Genomic DNA, 17,980 nt, shown 5'->3' with positions numbered 1-17,980 from the left:
ACAGGTAGTAAAGTAGAAAACTTTAAAGATTCCCTTTCTTACCTCTGCTTGTTTTGCTTTGGGACTATCAACTGGAGACAGAGGAAGAACACTGTCACTAGATACCTGGACAGGGACAGATGGCTTGCATGGATCTAGAGAAAACAAAAATGTTTCCAAAAACACATGAGACCACTAATATTCTTTTTTTTTCTCCCCCCCCCAGCAAGTAGTGACAACTTTCTCGGCTTTTACAAATTCTAGATTGAACATCTGGAATGTAGACAAAAATTTTTAAATGCCGAAAATGGCGCAAGATTTTTAACATAAAAACTTCTACAAGAAAAATGTAGTTAGATTGGTTCGCACACTTTAGGAAACTGTAATTAATGGGTTCAGAATATTCTTCTCAAAATGTTCACGCAAGCACGTATCTTGCCACTGAGAGTAGTGAGATGGTTCAAATCCAACAGACCATCTTCTCTTAAATCTAATAAATGTATAAACTATCTCAAATGCAAATACAACCATTCAAACACTGATGGGAAAGTTATTACCTTCTGTCACACTGCAAGAAGAACCTTCTGATCCTTCTTCATCTTCAGAGACTTTTAGTCCTGGCTCTTCTCTGCCACCTTGACGTAAGCGAAACTCCGCTTCTGCATCAGATGGGATGTCATCTGATCACGGATGGGGTGGGGGAGAAAACCAAGAGATCTTGGATACACGTCTATCAGGACATCTGTTTTTTATTTAAAAATCTTTCATAATCCTTTCTTTTTGTTCATATGGTGCTAATCATTTTCACAACCTTAACACCTAAATGTTTCACTCTTTTTTTGTGTGTGCCAATTAGAGTAATTTAAAGCAATAAATAATGGAATATTAGTACAAATAACTAAATTAGTTATTGAAGTCATACCTAACCAGTTTTCTGTAAATTTTTCAATGTTTTCTGGCACATGCAGTTCATTTTACACTAGCAAGGGAAGATTTCTGGCATAATATTGCAGACTTTTCACAAATTTACTTCTATTTCTGTCATTCAGCATGATTAGTACTCAATATGGACACAAAAGCAAGCCCTCTACTTAGCAGATGGTGAGAGGACACAAGAAACTTATTCTACAACCCATGGCATTGAGGTGATCCTGTTTCTTTTTGTCCTTCATTCCTGGCTCCCTCTTGACTATCACTAAAAATAAGATTACACTTAATACAAAGTATTTTCTGCCAATACAATTCTGTTCACATAACAGGTTTAAATGATGCACGGTGGTACCCTACCGTCATCCAGCTCTGCGCCTGTGTCTCCCTCTTCACCTGCCTGCCCTTCAGTGTCTGCAGGCTCTGTGCCCAGCTCGTCCTCCACATCATTATCCTCACATGGAGCTAGAATATATTCAAATACTGAGGGAAAAAAAAGAGAAAAAAACCCCACAACTATACAGTGAAAAGATTCTACATTGAACTGTACCAACAGTTTATAGTGGAGATATTTATTAATTACTGCCAAAACAAGAAATCCTGGAATATGTCACCGGCAAAGACATCTATGGAGAAGTGATACTGCCAGACTCCAATGAATCAAGGAATGCCTGCCCCTGGGGGGTCCCCAAGGCATGTGCGGTGAAAGCAGCCAGGGCTTTTCTGAGCAACAGGCCTCGTGAAAAATTAAACAAAAAGGGAACTGGGAGGACATTGAACCAGAATAAAGTCTACTGTTCTTCCAGGAAGATTATTAGTTTTCTTTACCACACCAGAACAGTTACCACCATTTTATAGCATATGCGTATTAGGTGAAAACTGAAATGTCGCAATGTACCACAATTATTTATCTTGAAAAACTGAAACAGGTTTTTGAGGGTGTAAGTCAGAGACAGATTCTAGCTCTGGGTTTGATCATTATTACATTCGGAAACTGTTTAACTCTGTGCAGCTACAATAGTCTTTGGTAAAAGGGTCTAAGAGACTTGATATGCTGTACAAGTAAATAGGACACAAATTAATTGAGATATTTTTAAGTTAAGATATATTCAAAACTTTCTTTGCTGTTACAGTTCATAATTTGATTTGCTGGATCAAAATAAAGAAAATATTCTTGCATTTATAACTCTGAAAAGGGCATTTGACATTACTACTTGTGACAGGATTTAATTACAGGAGGAGAGACAAGACCAAACTGTGGGGAGTAAATTTCATTATTAAATTATACTTTTTTTAAAAAAACCTAAACCTTATGAAACCTTGTCCCATCTCTAGTGCTACGGATGACTTGTTTAATTTTTTTTGTTAAGCATTTTCATAAAACATGAATTAAATATTAAAAAAGAAGCGAGCACTTCCAGGTTTTTTTCCACAGTAGTCAGTCATCTACATTTTTAGACCTGTGCAGCGAGTTAGCACCAATTCACGTTCAACAACACAGACACTTAACTCTGTTGTATATCCTATTGCAAATGCATACACAGTCAGCATATATTATTATGCACAACGTTTGCTAATTATACAGATAGGATATGGTCCTATAACGGTGACAACAGATCTATTTATAACCTCCTTGGCTGCACCTATACCAGTAAACTAAGCAGTGCAAGTCTCTAGACCTAAATGCATACATCATCTTTAGGAGGGCTCCTGGCGTGACTCCTGGCAGTGAGTGCCCATGGTAGGGCTAGAGGCTGTTTCCAATAGGCAGTCTGGATGCAGGGCCCTGATTCTGGATGGCAAAAAAAGTTCAGCCACATGAATCATGCTGTGCCAGCTTCTTCTGAGTCAGGGAGCAGGCCCTGATCCTGTTTGTCTACCAGTGACCATGTGGCTTTGGAACCATTTATACGCTAGCATTGCTAATGAAGACAACCTTAAAAACAAACCAACCCTCCCTAAAATTGAGGTCTTGCAGTCTCTCCTCTTTCACTAATACAAGTTTTTGCTTATTTCAAAACACAGGCTTCAGTGGGTGGTTTGTCTTCTTCCTTCAACCCGAGAATTTATCTTTTTCCACGCTTTTCTCCTCTGTACTGTTAAAACAGACAAACATACAGGCTAGTTTCCTTCCTGTCAGCTACCATGAAAAGGCAATTACACTTATGTGTGATAAAGCACTGGTCTGTTCCCTTACGTCAGAGCCTTGTAAAATCCAGAATCTTACAGATGTCGAGCGTAGGAGACTGAATCATATGGCAAAGGCTGGACTGCCCACAAGGGCATTTACAAATCTACTGAACAAAACCAAACTGTGTCCCAGTCTGATTGTTGCTTAGGTATGCAGTAGCTTATGTTATTTGGGAAATAATAGTGTCATGGGATGGTTATATGGCAGCAGCAAATGTGAGTAATCTTAATCAAAACTTGCAAAAATGTCAGTCTCATATTAGGAATATCTCATACCACTATGTATACGTGTATCTTCACATCCAGAAACTATGAACTGACATGACACACATAAGGGGAAAATAAATTCTTGCATAGGAACTCAAGACAAGATAACAGATGCATAGATAAGTAACAACTTGGTGCAAGGGTGGATCCCATTTTGAGGGACATGGAGCTTGCAAGTGGGTAGTTATATTATACATATACTGTGCATATACGTATATGCAGTTAGGATAAGGAGCAAGAGGCCAAAAGCTGTCACACAATAACTCAGAAGCTACACACTATGGCAGCCAGAAACTGGAATCAGCACTAGGTTCACATCGGCTAGCAGCTGTGAGCAGACTGCATCATGTGCAGACAACTTGTAAACACTGCTGCCTCGCCAAAGCAGCAGCAGAAGCAAAGTTTTCTAGGCAAGCTACCTATTCTGATGTGCCAAAGCAACTTAGCTGTAGGCCAACTACCTAGCCACCAACTGCTGCTGTTCCACTGATGTGGATACCTTCACCACTTTACACAAATTTACTGCCTTACTCTAATCCCAGAATCTTCACGCTCATCAGTTTTGTAATAGTGCTTAGAGGACCACATAAAAAAGCAGCTGATCTTTACTGTCCTTCAATTTTTCTGAGGCTTTTCTAAATAACATGAACTTCAAGTCATTTCCCCAAGTCACCCCTTTCCCAAGTCAAAGGAAAGACAACAGTCACCACTATTCTCAAAGATCCCAGCTTCAACCTTATTCTTCTTTTCTGTTTTCTTCACCGGATAACTAGAGTTTGCAGTTGCTACAGAGAATTGTAATTGCTTTAAGCATTCTCTGTCACTTAATCTTTCGACTGCAAGAAAGCCCCACGTTCTTTTAGTCAAGGAGCTATGAGAAAAATAACTGGTCCAGTCTTCAGTTTACAAAGCCAACCGAAGCACTCAACTAGATTCCTCCTTCTACTTTATTAGACCCAAGATAGCCTCTTTATTTGGCCTGCCTTCAGAAGGGTTACAAATGTCAAGTTCATGCAAGAAGGGACTGTCTGAGCAAGGCGTGCATGCACACTCCCCCTTCCTCCCTCCCTCCACGTCCAGTCATGCAATAGCGACAGGGCCGTAAGTTCCAGGGTTAAGTTCCAGCTCAGCTGCTGAAGGCATGGAGAAGAGATGGGCAGGGTTATTGAGCGTTGGAATACATAGAACATCACCAAACTACCTCCAGGGACCGTCTCCAGCCACGCCTGTACCGCCTCATGGCGTACGGAGGGAAGGTCGGATGCTGAATTTAAAAAACAATAAATTGTAAGAAATCAAAATTAGACTATCACTAAGCAGCTAAAACAGAAGACTAGTGACAAAGGGAAAATTTTCGGTAGCAAATACAGGAATAAAACCTATGAGATGTTAAACCACGGATTCCAAGCTTGGGATTTAAGTCGAGACAACACACAAATGTCAGGGGCCTAATCTTCCTTTAGGATCTGTAATGTTAGAGGAAATATGGATAGCACAGTTTGAAAAACACCACATCTGACCAGCTGCTGTCGTGCTCCGCTTGAAACTCTGCAGAGAAGGAAAATTAAGAGATGAAAGAGTCAAGCAAACAGAGAGAGGGGTTTTAACAGGCATCCCAGAACCTGCATTACCTGGGGCAAATGCCAGTAGACAAAGAAGAATGCCCAAAGCACAATGAGAGGTACTTCTGTGTAACATCGGGGTATGCCAGGCTTTCATATCAAACCTTATCACTGCTGCTACTGATGGGCTCTCCAAACACCTCCTGTCACAGAATACAGCTCAGCCAGGAATGGATTTGTCTACTGAACTCAACTTGAGAACTTACAGCATATCCACAAGTACTGATTTGAGACAGCCCTTTAAAAAAACCAAACTGCTGATAGACCCGCACATATCTGTACTGTATGACAAAGTAACTGAAGCAGCTAATCTATTGATCAGGATCACCCTAGTTTGTCCTAGTGTTAGGGGAAGGAAAGGGAATATTGCCTTCCTTCATAAAGCAAGTTGGAAACATCACAAAATCAATTTCAGAAGGATCATCTTTTGCCAGTAGCTGCACCAATACACTATGAAAAAGTAGGAATTATAAAATAAAAATTAAAAGAAAAATTTGGAAACTATAGTGGCACACTATAGCAGAAGCTAAAGTAACCTTAATTTTGCGGTAAACTTAAGAAACTGTGTTAACATTTTTTTACTTAGCTTTTTTAAATGTTCAGCAACTACCCTAGCAACGCTGAATGTTACAGACAGTTGAACACAGCCTATTTCTGTAGTTGCAGTGGGAAGGAAATACCCACCTCATATATAGGAAGTAGATTTCACACCAGAAAATCCCAGTGCATTCTACAAACTGCAATTATAAGCATAGCTAAACTGATCTGGAACTGCGTATCAAATTGGACCAGGATTAAAAAAAAACCTTGAACATCTAGAACTACCAAGAAAAGATAATTATCTGGAATATGATCAAGCAACATGAGGTAAAGCCCTAGGCTTTTTTAATAAAGATCAGTCATTAACCTAATTTCCAATTTCCTGTGAAAGACACCCTTTCCCACAGCATACTTACTCCCTCTACAATTCTGGGACAATAGTTACAAACAACTGCATGGTTAACTTTTATTAAGTCTAGGCTTCTGCACAGGTAAAGCCCCTGTGACATACTTACCTTAAGACACCCTGTAATACAGCCTAGAATAAGGTCATCAGGGACTGCTGGAAGGTGCTTACAAGAGAGCCAGACTATTGGCATTTTCCTCTTCCAAAGTTTTCTTTTAAGTAACTGGCAATTCACAAAGGTTGTACTTTAAAAAACAGATGTACTGTCAAATCTTAAACAGGAGGAAGGAAGGAGGCAAATCTTCCAGGAGGAAGGAGCCAGGCTCTTCTCTCTGATGTCCAATGACAGGACAAGGGGCAATGGGTGCAAGCTGGAGCATAGGAGGTTCCATGTGAATATGAGGAAAAACTTTTTTACTGTGAGGGTGACAGAGCACTGGAACAGGCTGCCCAGAGAGGTTGTGGAGTCTCCTTCTCTGGAGACATTCAAAACTAACCTGGACACCTTCCTGTGTGACCTGGTCTAGGTGATCCTGCTCTGGCAGGGGAGTTGGACTGGATGATCTTTCGAGGTCCCTTCCAACTCCTGAGATTCTGTGATTCTGTGAAACACAGCCAGTCAAAGCCACCACCAATCAGATTTGCAAGCCCTTTGAACCTCATCACCATTCCCTACTAATACCAAATTCAGTTACACATTTTGAAAAGCAGCAGCAGAGAAATATGCTCAATACAGAAGCTGACCTTGTTCAATCTTTGCTGTAGTAGCTACACAACATAGCCCTTCAGCTTTCCCTGAGGAGGAAGAGAGTCCTCACTGCCACAAAAAGCACACGGCAGCTTCTATTACTATCCCTAAAGTCAGTTACCAAGGGCTGATTGCCAGCACTATCAAATCATGTATGCAGTGAGAAAAAATGCCACAGAGACAAAGCAGGCAGATAAACGAGTCAAAAGAAGTCACACCACCAAAGAGCTGAGAAAGCAGTCATTTTAAGTAGACACTGACCTGAAAAGCAAAATGTTTAACCAAGTGTAATTTCAGTGAAATTTGAAAGTAGTTTCTTTCAATCACTGCTGCCCCCACTGAAGTACACTGCTTTGGAGGGCACAGAAGCAACAGAGTTAAACAGCTGCCACCGTGACCCAGGAACTGATGGTGCAGGGCTTGGGGGAGATTACCTCTGGAGGTGGAGGACTTGGAGGTTTGGACCATTTTTTCCTCCTCCTCTTTTTCACGGATGTGTGTCCAGTGCACATCTGCCAGGATCTCCAGAGGATCAACCGGATTTACAATCTGCTGCAGTCTAAGGTTTCCAGCTAGCAGGAGGAGGGCATGGCACACCGGGTTGTAGGCAGGGTGGTACGAAGGACAGGAAGGAAAAGATGGGAGAACAGTGGAAAGGAAAGGTAACACATCATAGGAAAGGAGATAAGAAAAGAAGAAAAGAGAATATTACTGGCTAAGATCAGTTTGCGAGACAGACAGAAAAAGCCCAGCATTGTGTGTGCACGCATACACCAATACAGCACTCCTCATACTTTCCATCAAAGCTGAATAATGCCATTCCAAAGGTAGAGAGATGCTATCAAAAACATCATTGTATATTATCTCTATTGCAAGCAGCTTTGCTGAAATGAAAGACATTCGCTGGGTGTCCTACATAAATACAATTTAGCAGAAATTTCCAGCTCCTTCAGCCTATTAATTACAATTATTGCCAAAGATGCCTTGCTGTTAAAGGCAAGGGACAATGCATTATAGTTTGATGCACCAAAACAAAAGGTCTTTCATTCCCTACTATTGGGTTAAGCACTCCTTTCTATGCTGGGTACAAATTTTTGTGAATTAAATTACATGATAGGTCTCAGAGTTTCACGTGTGTGAGTACATATGTGTATGCAGACATGGATGCACACTTACTTTAGTACTTAAAACACTACTTTGTTTACTCCAGCACTTTTGTACTGACATGTTTGAAGGGTAGAATTTTTTTCTGAACAATATCAGCATTTTCATTATGACTTAACAGCACCTCCCTAGTAGGGACTTCCTGTCACTCAAATCAATTTGTTTAAAAGAAATTGCATTACTTCTTAATTACCTGCCTACACAAAACTTAGCTACTTATGCAGTGCCAAAGGGAATAATGGGCACCTAAAGCAACTGATAAGCAATTTGCTTAACTGCTGCAGAATAGGCACCTCAGGAACACCTACCCTGCAGTGCATATTCTATTCAGAGACCCTGTCTCTATTGCTATTTTCTGTGGGACTATAGCTCAGGTTTTATTTAGCTATAAGAAAGTAACTCGTTCTATAGGGGACAGGTGTTCAGCATTTGCAGGAGTGGTCTTCAAAAGCAAATGACTCATCCTGAAAAGTAAGATGCCCACTTACTTTGTAAAGTAGGAAGTCAATTTTCACAATAGCTAAATTACCATTGAGGAGGGCAAAACACTGTTTCAGCAGTTTAGAACCTCAAAAGCCATTAGATTTTCATATGGTGCAGTGTTTGAAGGAAACAAGAAACATTAGCAGCATTTAGAGGCCGCACTCATTATTTCCTGCTGTCTCATTTTGACAAAGTTCCTTTCTCCCAGATGTGCTTTCCCCAGGCATGACAAACTGTTTGGGACTTCCGTTTCAGGAATGACTGCATGTGACATTTGGCATTAGAACTGCAGAAGAAACAGGCAGAAGGAACTGCAGGAAGGACAGATCACCAGCTGGTTATTAAAGGGCAAAAGGATTCAGATGCATAAACTCAAATGCAAAGCAGGATTCACAATTTAGCAGTTTTATGTCTCTGTCACCTCATCAGAGAGTTTTCACATCAATTAGCACAACCGCATGGTTGACCAGAGCTACTGGACATCCTGCTGGGACAGGAACCTGGGCTTTTCTCACTCTGTACCAAAGCACTCGCATGCAGGCCCCAGGATGAGTAGAGTTAGCATTTGCATTGCCACACAAAATTTTGTGTTAAAAGGTTTAGGTTTGCCAGCAATGGCTGAGAAGTATATAGTCACTCAGCAAGGCTTGGAAAGAGCAGGTCCCACATGATCTGCATGTTTTAAAACAGATTTATCTGGAATTTATACCAAGTTAAGATACACACCTTCAGTTCCTTCACAAGTCTCTAGTCAGAGGCCTGAGCCTGTCCTGATTAGGACATGGGTCCTTCTCATCTTTTCTAGTAAATAAACAGCAGCACAGCCAGCCATGAAGGACTTCTGCTAGGCTAACAGGTAAACCTAACATTTTGTTGAGGTCTAAATGCTTGAGACCTTAAATGATGCCTTCCCTCAAGGCTGCAGGCTAAGCTTTGCAGGGAGCTAGACATTAATTGGACTTATATTTGGAAAGGTAGCTTTCCTCTCCAGCTCCACAGTAGCACCTACCAGCACCTTCTAAGAAGTGGGCAGTCTCCGTGTTGAACTTCTAATGGAATGAGAAGCCACCCACAAACCAGCTCCTTAGGAGCCAGGTCTAAAGTATGCTAGCAACTGCAACAGGGGCAACTTCTTCAGTTATGCTCTTCAGCCATCTTACCAATACTTCTCATTCTTACCATCAGAAAAATTAAACTGAAAAATATTATAACACCTCTTTCTTTTTTTTTTTTCCTAAAAAAAAAAAGTCAGAAGCCAAGCTACAGTTGTTACACCCATAAGCTACAAAATATGCAGTTTGAAAACTGCATATGTCCTCTTACCTGCAGGAAGGCACTTGGATTTTCCTCTTATGTATTCTGGCTCTAATGAACCACATTGAGGAAATAAGGACTTAACAAGCTATTAGGACCAAGTGCTTCCAAAAGAACAATCATCAGAAAAACTGCAAGAGAATGCACCATGGAAAATAACACAACCAGTTAGATTGGAATGTCAGATTAATGTTATGCCATTATATGACTGTTTGAAAAATCTTGAGGGATTGTCACAGCTTGATTAGCTTCCCCACAGACTCTCCCCACAGACACACACTCACAAAGGACAACAATAAAAAATGCAAGTTTGCTGACACAGGCAATCTAAAGGCAGTACTTCTGATGTGTCTCATGTGTCTGACATATTGCAGAGGTGCAATTAGCCTGTGTGTACAGAACAAATGTGAAACTCCTCCTAAATATGTAGTTCATGCTAATTACAGTAGCAAATTGTCCAGGCTTTCTAGATATCCTGAGGTACTTGGCAGCTTTATTTCTTCCCTAAGACCAGTGGCAATGTCAGATCTGATATATGGCACTTGGATTAGGAGATGAAGCTAAGTACAGCTACCAAAGCAGTTTTTAGGGAGCTGGTAAAGCATTTCAATAAAACATAGAAACTTCTCATGTGGGACCTGCTCTTTTAAACATTCCCCCCTCCTCTGGGGAAGTGGGAGTGGAGATGGTATACGGGTACCTTTAAATGTACCCGTGTCCTCTTCATTTGAGAGACGTTGAAGCCAGAGGCCTTGCTGCAGCTCTGTCTCCCAAGGGCAATACTCCCCCTCTACAGCAGAGGGAACCACACATCCACATATAACACCAGACACGCGTGTACACACACAAGCAATGGAGAGAGAAAGAGAGAAAGGACAGAATCAGAAAGAGAGACTGTCTGGATATCCAGTGACTACCCGTATTCCCGCTGTATTTTAACTGTCTGACAGAAAAACTGCTCAAATGAAATAACATCTGCCTGAGAACACCATGGTTTAGCAGACTGAACACACAACATGCACATTACCATACTTAAAAGCAGTCTTCACTTCCATAGACGTCAGTTATGGAGATAGAGCTCCTATGCTGAAAACATAGCCAAGCAGCCTGCTGAGCTCATCAACAGAACTGCCACTAAGACTCGAAAAACTGGACCTCTGCTTGCACTAGGCAGCCAAAGACCTTTACAAAGAAGCTCTTTGGAGTCTGCTAGTCTTCACAAAAAGGAAATGCAAGTATGAAGACAAAGACAAGATCAGTGAGAAGTTTGGCGTGGTGGTGAAACACTGAAACCTTGTCTATTCTTAGCACAAACTTTGCATTTTGATGACTGAGACAAACACAGGGGAAGGAGTCTTTTCCTAAGATTTTCCATAGAAATCCCTTAGAGCTAAAATGGGAACCACTTGAACTCCCTAATTTTTCAAGGCCCTCTTTTACCTAAGAAGAGCTACAAGCTGCTTCTTCTAGGATGCCCTGAGTAAGGCACTCTGCAAAACTGAAATCATTATCTCCACAATGCTTCCAGTTCTTGTTGCCAAGGGACAAAGGGCACATTCAAATCCAATTCCTAATAAAAAACAACAATAAAACAATACAATGTCACAAAGCTGCGAATTGCACATGTTGGCATGGTGCATGGGAAGCATATTGTGCTGGTACTAGTGCTGTAATTGCCCTGTGAGCAAAGATCTTCTGTATCCAGAATGACCCACCTAAAGCTTTCCTTGACAGTAACTCATTAAAGCAATAAAGAAATGAAAAAAGAAGGAAAGTTTTCCAAGGCAAACCTTTCTCATTCTGCATAGTATATACTCAACTCCATTTTCTCTACTGCATAGCAAAAAGGAAGGACAAATTAATCTGTCTAACCTTCGCTTGACTCCTCATCTTCTTCCTCTTCCTCTTCCTCCTCCTCCTTGTCATCTTTGTCCTCAATCTCATGATTTTCCTCAGCCTCAATTCCCTTCAGGAGGGCATGGATACGCACAGCCTCTTTCCATGGCACACCACCCAAGTCTGAAGGGGGTTGCTGAGGCAGCAGTAGTTCATCATCTTCCTCATCATCTTCCTCCTCCATTTCAGATTCTGAACTACTGTAAGGGTTTAGAGAAAAAGATTAAAACAAAAACTAGTTAATGTTTCCTAGATCAGTCTTAGATCACTGACAAGTTGTTTCAACACATGCAAGTCCAAAATTTATGACGAAAACAATACTACTTATTTTCTGCTTTTGATATTTCATAGGCATTTTAGTGACACCATCATGTGTTGTCTGCAGTATGGTCTTTGCCCTGCTTCTTTTAAAGAAGGTGAAGCAGTTGAAATGTGCCTGTGAAGCCATGTCCAAATATTTGTGCAGCATTAATTGTTACAGTTCGTGACCATTCCTGAATACAGCAGAAAAACTACTTTCCTATCACGTTGCTTTGGATAAACCAGTGCAAGAGTTCTTAGCAGTGCCAGAATGTGGAAGGTCACATCATTCAATAATGGCAGCTACTGCTAGCATTTTGGATAGCTAAGATGTTTTTGGCACTTGCTGGGATGAACCACAGAAGGCATCGGGTGTAGGGAGAACACATAATACAACTATCAGGCCAAAGGATACAGTGTGTGAGTTAAGGAGAGCTGAGAGAAAAAATATACCAAATTCCTCACTTTTCTGCATCACAGACAGAACTACAACATGTATCCAATTATGTACACAGTGTACATAGTGGCAAGAAAATGTAGGAAGCAGTGCAAGGATAATTACAATAATGAGCTTATTACTCTCACAGCAAAGTCTAAATCATGCAATACAGTAAATCATTAATGCTTTTTAGTAGACATCTCTGTTTAATTCTAACATTTCCTTAGTATAAGCAGCTGTGGCAAGAAATGTAAGCACCTATACATGGACATTTAATTAGCTCACTCTTACATGTGGGACTACCTAGAGGGAATGGGGAGAAAGATGGTTGTATTTGTCACCAGAAAATGAATGTGAACTACAGCACATTCAGAGAACTTATCTGCAGAGTGAAAAGGTAATTTTTCCTTTATTTTTCCTTAATATATCATTGTCATAAAATACTGCATTTATTAGAGCAACAGTTGGATGCTTCCCATATAAATCCCCAAAGGCCCAAATCCATCTGGATTAGAGCAGAAAACTGTTTGTGAATGGTCAAAGTTTGGGTGCATCATCTGACAACAGTACTCTACTTCTGCTGCTTCCTCACAACAGCGATCACTGTAGTTAACAGACTTAGGTAGAACCTGTTCCATACAGACAAGAGGGTAAAACAAGAAGTTGAGAATAGGGAAGTTTAAATTTCATGTAGGCCCATAAAATATAACTTGTATAGTTTTTGTAATTTTGTTTCCCCTACACAGGTGTTATTACAGTTTATGACATTTTCCAAAAAAAGTGACAGATGGCAGCACTCTTTCTATTATATTGCAGATAAACATATTCAGGTGCAGAATTTCAAATTAGTCCACCACCACACAAACATATCATATTTATATAATTGTATTCATCTACTCATCTGATAGATTATTTTTGATAGCAAAGCTGAGAAGGAAATTACCACTTTTTCCATGCTATGTCATGTAATTCTGTGCATAGGCTCTGCATATATGTAGCATTATTTTGCTCAAATTACAACTCACTTTTTCACAGCATAAACTGAATACTTATTTTTAACAGGTTGTCTGGTTTTCACACGCTAAGTACTCAGTACCAACACTGTTGCATGCCATGGACTCAGTGCATATTCCAGAAGACCCAAGTATATTCCAAAGGCTTTACGCAGGTATTGCCACAGAGATAAAAAGTGATGTTCCCCTCCTCCCTGATTAACTTTCCCACCCTTTGGTATGGAAATAAACCTGACAGGTGCTGCATGCTGGGGTTTTCATGTGCTGTCAATAAGGTTTAATGCTGCTCAAACTATTACCATGACTGCTGAATGGGACGAGCTGCTGCTCTTCAACCAGCCGGCTTATCGCATGTAATATTGACGACACAAATTCTTACCACATAGCTCACTTTACCTTCTTTGGCTTTTATTTATAACTTGGTTTTTGTTTGACCTTTGAATACTGCAAAATGAGAAGCTGAAAGACAGCAGTGAGATGGCCTGGTGCAGTGGGCATTCCTTTCAGCATGGCAACTCTGTGCCACAGGAATTCAACAGCTTTCTTCTTTCTTCTATAAAGCAGAGATCAAAGACCAAAATAGGTTGCTTTATAGAATTTGTATAAGCAGTTGAGTATCTCATTAAAAAGGTGTACCTACACAGATTTAGTGCTGAGGAGAGAAACCAAAACCTAAAGTGGAAATGAAGCTCTAATCTCCCCTTGCTGTACAAATCCATACAGTACAAGCTGTCCTATGAGATGCCTTTGAAAGGCCACAGGGTATTAAACCAAAACTGCAGATGACATACTGGGAGTTACTGCATGTTACAGGGGATGAATAAGGCATGTAAAGGATTTTTCACCCCTCAAAAGCTGTGTAGTCAGCGTTTGGCTGCTTAGATGTTTTTTGTTTGACTGGTGGTTTTGTTTGTTTGTTTGGTTGCTTTTCTTGTTGAAGCTTAAGCAAGATTAATTCTTTTTCAAAAGTATACTTTGATTATTGTTTTCTGTACATTTTCTCTGCAGTGTGCATGCTCCTCAGTGTGTGCGTGACGAGAAGCTGTGCACCAAAATGTGTGGTCTCTGCTTGATTTAGAGTTAACATCTCACTGAGCCTTGAAGCCTAACCATCGCTCCGTAAGACATGGAGGGAACAAAAAGTTTCCCATCTCCTCCGACTGCTCCTAACCCTGTGGTGCTGCACTGCGACAGTGAAGCTGATCAAATCAGGGCTTTGGTTGGCTTGCTGCAGGAGTCAAACTTTTTTTCTTTTGTTGCTGAAGAAGTGGTCAGACTTTTTCCTTTTTTTTGGGGAGGGTGGGTGCTTTTTATGACATCATGGAGTGGGTAGAACTGAACAGAGGATACCCGATAGCGACATCATCTAGAAAATTCTCTCTTTGATGTTTGGCTCACACAGCCTTATCAAAGCTCCAAGAAAATTGCTTGCCATATTTGGATTTGGGACAGAAATTTTTCCAGGTCAAAACGACAGGGCATTTGACGTATTTTCTCTTTCTGCTTTATCACACAGTGTGAGCTGCCCACTAAACACCACTTTTTACGTGCAAAATTACACGATTCAGTCTATTACAGACAGAAATAGTCAGTTTAATACAGGTTAAGGGAAGTACGTAGGACAAAGGGAGCTAAATGTAGCACCCTAGGAAAGGAAATCAAGCTCACTAACCTACTAGTGTTCTGCCCTCAATCTCCAGTCTCACAAAATACCTCTTGGATATGACCAACCGCTTAATGCCAAAATACCAAAACTCCACTTTTCTTTAACTAACTCTTCTCCTCCTTTGAAAGTCTTCTGCCATTTACTGAGCAGGCCTACTGTGTCCTGATCTATTGCAATCAAGACCAATAATAATAATACTCTATACTAGTAAACTTTGTTTAAAAGCTAGAAAGGACTAAAACACCCTCAGTAACATTAATGCCTATATTGTCACAGTTGATATAATTCCTAGGCCTGAGCATGGAGCCAAAGGAAGGATGAGTGAAGCAAACAGAGTTTGCATCTCCCACAAATAGTCCCACGATTATTCAACCAGAGGACTAGGTAAGATCTATATTAAGTAAAATATCAATACAGTATCTTCTAAAGAAATTAATAAGTTAAGAAATTACTCAAAAAGCATTATTTAGTTTTCAGAGAAAACAGCTGTACAAGATATTAGCAATTGCCAGGCACTTATATGAAAGCCACAACCTTCATGAGTCCACATGTGCATACTCTCTGTCAAGGCTGAGTTCAGGCTAATAAAAGTTATTCCTTTCCAGATGCTGCATCTTCAGACTTACCTTGTCAGATAAATAAATGGCAGATTCTGTACTACATTAATCCTGTAAACATTGTAATGAACATTTTTAGTCCTGCATTCTTTGCCACACCAATCCAATTAAATTTCACATGTATAAATGTAGTAAGGAATTTCTTATACAGCCCTATACCTGTAGGTAATGCATACACAGAATATGTTTGTAGAACCTAAGTCTCAGGAAACCAGTAACAGTATTTTCTGAGTTTATTTCAAGAAGACTACTACTGGAAAGACTGAAAGCTGAGAAGGTAAGGATTGCTCTTGCTACAAAGAAAAGTAGATGATTGGAAACCATATTAAGAGATCAAGACTACAAAAAGTGTGTGATTGACTATGAAGTTCACAAGCATTCTTTATCAAGTATTTTCTCTCAATAATCCTTGCACAACTATTTCCAGGAGCTCTACCTGCATATATTTGGATCCTAGTGTGCTTATACATAATTTTGCAGGTAAATGGAAATTTGTGAAGGTACAACATGTTTTTCAACAGCTACAACTATTACTTCTGTCTCTCAGGAATTGTATCAGCATTCAGTCAGCTTGTGTGTCAGGCTTGAATCTTTAAGCCAGAAGTGGTTTTGAATTGTAATGTAAACATACAGAAAAGTAGTTAACTCTGGAACTCCTTCACATTTAAAACCATGTTCTGTTTTCTCAAAAGACTTATTTGTCTTTGATACAAATAGAAAAAGAAAAGGAAAGGACAACCTGGTAAATAGTATGTTAAAAAAACTTAGGGGAAAACAAAGCAAAAGACTGTTGGGATGGGTACAGAAAAAGCTTATGGACAATGTGTGCTAACCTGCTGGGCACATCCTCTTCTGTCCCTTTGTCCAAAACACTGCTCAGGTTATGCTCTGCCAGCGTTTCTTCAGGAACCTCTTCCAGTTCTTCCTCTCGCTGCAGCGACAGCCGGTAGTTCTCCAGCTCAATGCGCTCAGGCGTGCCACGCAGCCGCTTCGCGAGGCTGGGCTCTTCCAGCCCATTTACATTAGCACCTAAAGAATAAGCCAGTGAATAAACAATAAATGTGACAGTCAGAACTGGAATTTTTAAGGAAGTTGAGAAAATGGGAGAAACAGGGCATGAGGCAGAGGGAGGTAAATAAAGCGAGAGAATACCTTATGTCATTATCCTGTTCACCACTACTGGCAGAAACTGCTGAGGAGCCAAACTGCAAAAGGGAATATTAGTGGGTTTGGCTAACAGATGCTAAAAAGAATATTAAATGCCCTAGTTGAGAGAAGACTTTTTTGCTGCAAAGACAGGAGCTGCAATGAAGCCAATGTAGTAAATACTGGGGATGCCCGACCACAGGCTGCATATGTCCTATGAGACACAAGTAGGAACACTATGGGGGCAATTCTGCTGCATAACATTAAAACTGTAACCAGTCAAGGTAGGTCTATACAGGGAGAAAAACAGTATTACCACTAAATGGGAAAGGAAGTGAATTAAAGAGGCCCACCTGAAGCAAGTTTTAAAGCTTTTTATAGACTTGAGTTAATTTAGTTTTTAATCAGAGTTTGTGACAAAATGAACCACAGGGAAAAATCTCGGTGAGATGTTTGCAAGCACAAATCCCATGAACCCCAGAAAACTGCAAGGACATGTGAATCAGGCAGCTGGAGAAAATTATGCAGAAGCTTCATTCACTGTGGCACTCAATGAATTAAATTCTAACCTGCATTCATTCATTTCTTTTTGAAACTCTAGTGCTTTAGCTTAAATATGAAGCCACTATTTACCCTCACCCAGCGTACTATTTACAGAGCCCACACTTTCCTAGCTTCTGTTTTGCTTTGCTAAACAAGCCAAGCCTTCTTCTCATGAGATAAGCTCCTCAGCGTGCTGATCACCACCAGGTCTCTGCACCTGTCCCAGTTTGGATTAATCTTTCCAGAACCTGCATGATTAGAATTGAACACAGCTTTCCAGATGAGGCCTTATCCCCGTAACATACAACCATGCCAGAAATCTCTCATCTGATACACGCTGAGAACACGCTTGTCTATTTATACACCACATAATACTGGTGGCTTTTATTTGTTGACTGATACTCAGTTCTTTCTCCTTCTTTGCTTTCAACTGATAAGCACCTTAGTGGTAGCCAAAATTCTCAACACTTTCATAGTGTGTGACCTGGTACTTTCTACTATTACATTTCTAATTTTAATATCACAGTCTGCAACACTGTGCAGTCTTTAGTGGATGACATGCCTCTCCTCCTCTTCATTGATGAGCATTTGAAATGTTGTTTCAGTAATTAATTTCATTAGCAGATTTTTTCCTTTTTTGCCAGTAACTGTAGTGAAAGTATTACAAATACCAGTCCCCAGAATATTTTTGGTGAAACTCCATAGTCTGTAGGTGACATC

General features: G+C 40.3%; 1 protein-coding gene across 1 annotated transcript in view; it reads right to left on the bottom strand.

Annotated features, from left to right (window-relative positions):
• Window positions 1-17,980, bottom strand: part of LOC104536761 (protein-methionine sulfoxide oxidase MICAL3-like) — a gene marked incomplete at its 5' end in the record, with an annotated part of 70,294 nt that overhangs the window by 33,090 nt on the left and 19,224 nt on the right. Inside the window, 8 exons of the mRNA XM_010179481.1 lie at window positions 43-134; window positions 537-659; window positions 1,267-1,371; window positions 4,565-4,627; window positions 7,114-7,251; window positions 10,341-10,430; window positions 11,513-11,736; window positions 16,405-16,600. Coding sequence (XP_010177783.1) covers window positions 43-134; window positions 537-659; window positions 1,267-1,371; window positions 4,565-4,627; window positions 7,114-7,251; window positions 10,341-10,430; window positions 11,513-11,736; window positions 16,405-16,600 — 1,031 coding nt within the window. The remainder of the gene's footprint in view (window positions 1-42; window positions 135-536; window positions 660-1,266; window positions 1,372-4,564; window positions 4,628-7,113; window positions 7,252-10,340; window positions 10,431-11,512; window positions 11,737-16,404; window positions 16,601-17,980) is intronic.

The sequence above is a fragment of the Mesitornis unicolor genome, unplaced genomic scaffold, assembly GCF_000695765.1.
Source record: "Mesitornis unicolor isolate BGI_N332 unplaced genomic scaffold, ASM69576v1 scaffold150, whole genome shotgun sequence".
NCBI classification, from domain to species: Eukaryota; Metazoa; Chordata; class Aves; order Mesitornithiformes; family Mesitornithidae; genus Mesitornis; species Mesitornis unicolor.
This window is presented reverse-complemented; position numbering and strand designations above follow the sequence as displayed.